Below are 4,731 nucleotides of genomic sequence, written 5' to 3'. Positions count from 1 at the left end.
AGAAGAAGGAGGAAACAGGAACTACGGACGATGGGCACAAGGCACTGACCTACAGTGAGTTATTACTGCAACGTTCATACCCTGTTTTGTTATTTTTAACAACGTCAAACGCTCGCACGCCCCCTTGGGATATTTTTGTTCAGTACGCGGCTAATGCATTGTGAGTATTTTAACCTTCCATCTGGGTTGTTTTCAACATTCTTATACGGAAATGAAGACACTCAGACAAGCACATAGTAGCCAGGTTTTTGAGCCCAAGTAAATATGGCCCAATTCTCTGTCTGTCTGTCTGTCTGTCTGTCTGTCTGTCTGTCTGTCTGTCTGTCTGTCTCTCTCTCTCTCTCTCTCTCTCTCTCTCTCTCTCTCTCTCTCTCTCTCTCTCTCCCCATTCAGGCCATGTATGCCAGGAGCCTGAGGTGGGCGTTGAGCCTTGCAGTGAGGGGGGCTTGTACAGGCAGCGGCGGTTCCGGCCACTGGGCGTCAGCGCCCAGAGTACTCACACGGTGTCGGAATTCCGACCCCGGCCTGCCCTGGGACCCCTGGTGGCGGTCCCCGTTCTCCACCGAGACGGAGGGCGCCCAGCCGAGCCCGGCGCCCAAAGCGAAGAAGCAGCACCCCCGGGCGCACTCCACCATCGGAAGCGTGGGCCGTAAGATCCAAAAACGCCTCCTGCTGCTGATCAGCGTGGACGGCGAAAACCTGGGCACCATGCACCGCGCTGATGTTCTGAAGCTCATGGACGAGCAGGGTCTCAAACTGGTGCTGCTCAACGACAAGGCCGACCCTCCGGTCTACCGCCTGATGAGTGGGAAGCAGATACATGAGGAGCAGCTGAAACTGCGTGAGAAGCAGAAAGCAAAGGCCGGTGCGTGCTCGGACCAGGTCTCTGGATTGCATTGATTGATTCACACAAGTGTGCATTATTTCCATCCCAGTAATGCACGCACTAGCAAGGACTGGTTGTAACAGGGGATCACGCCTTGGGATTCTAGTGCACACTTTCGGATCCAAGACTTAAGAAAAATATCAAACCAGCCTGATATTCTCACCATATCAATATCTAACTGATCTCTCATTAAATGAGTGATGGTGACTGGAGTGTGCTTTTAAGGACTCTTGCGATGGGATATTTCCACATGACTTTGTTAAGATCTTTACAATCTGCCTGAACTGCATTACCCACTCTTGGGAAAACCACACAGAGGTTGGAGAACGCTTCAAATGTCTCTCTAATGTTGAAAATCGACTGCAAAAACACATAGTGAGGCCGGCATGGCCCTTTCACTAGGGTTCCAAATCCAAACCACCTGAATGTCTGCATTTTTGTTGTTTATAGCCACGTTTCAACTCAATAGAACGCAGCATTTTGTTGTAGTTTTGACAGCAGTCCGCAAAGAGTTGGAGTGCCATTGTAGTAACTCTGACACTCGGAATCAGAAAATCCAAAGGGTCTCATTGTGTGAGGCCGTTCACACATGGTTTTAATGCCTACCTTAACAAATTCTATTAATCCTAATGTGTTTGTTAAATGACCTTGCAGAGGAGTGCAGGAGGCTTATTAAAGTTATTCTCGTGCTGCGGGTCTCATCGCTGACACAACTGTCTCCACAGCCCCTGTGCAGGTGAAGGAGCTCACCTTCTCCTCAGACATTGCCACCCACGACCTCTCTACCAAGCTGAAACAGGTCCAGAGCTGGTTAGAGAAGAAGAACCATGTGAGAGTTACTCTGAGGTCGAGACGCAGGGAGTCCACAGCCTCCCTGGTAAGCCCAAAAACGACCTACTCTTGGCTGGTGTGTAATTCGGACACATATGGCTTATTGGCGGCAAAATAATGGGCACAGTATGAGAAAATTGGCTCCTATCAATTTAGAATAATGTATGAACTGTCCTTAAAATGAGTCATTTGTTTTTTAAATGAATGACTCACTTTCAATCAGAATACTGAAAATTGCAGTAAGATTAAAAGTACTTTGTATTGGTGTTCTGGATCCGCAAGCGCCCAAGTCGACACTATACTACAAAAGAAGAAAGAACTTTGTGAAAAAGAGCCAACTGCGAGCATTTCCCCAAACACTGTTTTATGCTGTATGCAGGGTTTTCACAACGATACAGTGAGGAAATGAACCGGGAAAGAAAGAAGTTGAATTCTCCTTATTCAAATAAAGTAATGCAACACTCCTATAGTTTATAGGGTGGGCGTCTCTAGAATAGCATGCAAATAATGCATTTCAGATCAGGTTCCTCTTAGCTTTAGTAACATACTTGAAAATGTATTCCGTTGCATCTTGGACGACTTGATCACATGAGTGAGTTATTGCATTAATGTATTTAATTTCATGTACAGTTGTTTGTTGCAATACGTGTCGTTTGTACAAGCTACCACAGGCTGATGTTACAGCCCTTTTCTCCTTCATAAACTTGGAACTATTTTCCAGTAATGGCTAATGATGTGGAAAGCAGCAGTTTGAGGTTGTATGGCCGTAGGACATCCAAGAGTTCTAAATCTTGCGTGTTTCTCATTTGAATCTTACAGGACGTCACTCTCGAGCAGATGGTGCATCAAATGGGGGTGACGCCGGGGTTCGTTTCCAAGCCCAAAGTGATAAGCGACGGCCAGGCGGCCATGTGCGTTCTTCGGCCGCTCTCGGCGAAAGAGCTGTTGCAGAAGAGCAAGAAAGAGTCTGCGGCGGGACAGCTGACAGAGCGAGCCCAAACTGCCCCCGTCAGCTCTGCAAACACATCAACCGAGCCAGAGCAACAGTGACTGGACAATAAATGTCAGCAAAATTAACATTTGACTGTCTGTCGTACCCCTGCATTGAAATAATAATAACAACCACCTCAGGAAGGTTGGGGGGGTTAAGTTATCTCATGGATACCTCGTTGGATGCTAGACCTTTTTATTATTATTATTATTATTATTATTCTGGACTACAATAGGTTTGTTAGCCAACATGGTGACTTTTACAGTTACAATGAGGGAAAAGCTACTTCTAGATCCCCCCCCCCAATTTACAAAAGGGCTCCAGCAAAGCACTTGTTGATCATAGGAGGTTATACCTGTGTGTTGTATGTGGTACAAATACATTTCTGCCATCATCATGTTTCTTGCTCCTGTAATGTTGACCGTCCCATCTCCTGCCGTTCTAGCCTCTAGACTTATCTTATTGTTCTTTGATTAAAATTGCTCTCATAGCATAGAATATCATAAGCGCTTTATACTAAGTGCCTCTCGTACACCCATAGTTTGCGGTTCGGTGTTTGACCCTTCAGTAATGCTTAGACATTTAAATTTTACTATATTGAAAATATGAAATGTGAGCAATTCGAGCCTTTGGTCATTTCTCATGACTTTATGAATATCTTTTGTTTAAACAACATTTGGGTTGTGTAAAATGGCATTGACTTCAAACGTATCAAGTTGTTGGCACCCCTTAATACAGTATGTGCAGAATCAGGTGTGATAGAAAATTATGTATATATACACTACTCACAAAAAGTTTGGGATATTCGGCTTTCGGGTAAAATTTCAGACTGAAAATAAAATGTACTATAACCTTTACAGGTGAACTTAATTTGACCTTCTCTAAACTTTTAAATGCACATGTCCAACTGTTCAGTGTTTCAGTACTTTTTGCACAACTTGCTGTTCTAACAAGGAGCTGAACGGCAAAAATTAACAACAGGTGTTTGATCCATGAATCGACCAATACATTTCCTGGTTCAATTAGAATTGGTATTTAAACAGTCCTCTTCATCATGCTGTTCACATTTTGACATCATGAGACCAAGACGACACCAAACAACTGATCAACAGTACCTCGCCATTGCAAGGTTTCAAACAGGATGTTCTCAGAGGGAAGTGGCCACTGAGCTTAGAGTGTCACAGAGTGTCATCAGCAGGTTGCAACAGAGAGACTGGAAGAGTCACAGAAAGGCATAGACGTGGACGTCCTTTGGCCACATCCCACACTGATGAGCGCTTCATTGTGAACAGTGCCCTGTGGAACCGGATGATGAATGCCACTCAACTCCAGGCACATTTAAGGGAGGTGAGAGGCACCCAAGTGTCACGTCAGACCATTCGAAACCGTTTACATCAGCGTGGTCTGCGTGCTAGACGACCTGCAAGGGCACCTGACCACACCACCAGGCACAGGCATCATCGTCTTGCAGGGGCCAGGAAGCATTGATGCTGGACGAGGGACCAGTGGCCTCAGTGCTGTTCTCTGATGAAAGTCGATTCACGTTGAGCAGAAATGATGGCCGCCAACGATGTTGGAGACGTCAAGGAGGGCGCTATGCATCAGCCACTGTTGTCACCAGATGAGCCTTTGGTGGTGGTGGTGTTACAGTGTGGGAACTGAACTGCCCTACACTTTGTGAATGGTACAGTGACAAGCACATACTACCTGAATAACATCATTAATCCAGTCATTGTGCCCCTGCATGAACAACACAGGCCTCATTTCATCTTCATGGACGACAATGCTCCAGCTCATGGAGGTGGCATCATTAGGTAACGGCTGCTGGAGACTGGGGCACCTCAAATGGAGTGGCCTGCACTTTTTCCAGACCTGAATCCCATAGAAAACCTATGGGATCAGCTGAGTCGCCGTGTAGAGGCTCGTAACTCTGTACCACAGAACCTCAACGACCTGAGGGCCGCCCTTCAAGAAGAGTGGGGTTCCATGCCTCAGCAGACAACAAGTCGACTTGTGAACAGCA

General features: G+C 46.1%; 1 protein-coding gene across 2 annotated transcripts; it reads left to right on the top strand.

Moving 5' to 3' along the window:
* mtif3 (mitochondrial translational initiation factor 3) lies at positions 1 to 3,490 on the top strand. Of its 2 annotated transcripts, none has more exons than XM_080020746.1 (4): positions 1 to 54; positions 394 to 865; positions 1,612 to 1,763; positions 2,537 to 3,490. In XM_080020746.1, the coding sequence occupies exons 2-4, from the start codon at positions 397 to 399 to the stop codon at positions 2,765 to 2,767; spliced, it is 852 nt and encodes a 283-aa protein (XP_079876872.1). In that variant the 5' UTR covers positions 1 to 54; positions 394 to 396; the 3' UTR covers positions 2,768 to 3,490. The 2 variants fall into 2 exon arrangements, with proteins under 2 accessions (XP_079876872.1, XP_079876873.1); XM_080020747.1 differs by having other exon boundaries at positions 25 to 160.
* The last annotated feature ends 1,241 nt before the right edge of the window (positions 3,491 to 4,731 follow it).

This window comes from Zeus faber (assembly GCF_960531495.2).
Source record: "Zeus faber genome assembly, chromosome: 2".
Classification (NCBI taxonomy): Eukaryota; Metazoa; Chordata; class Actinopteri; order Zeiformes; family Zeidae; genus Zeus; species Zeus faber.
This window is presented reverse-complemented; position numbering and strand designations above follow the sequence as displayed.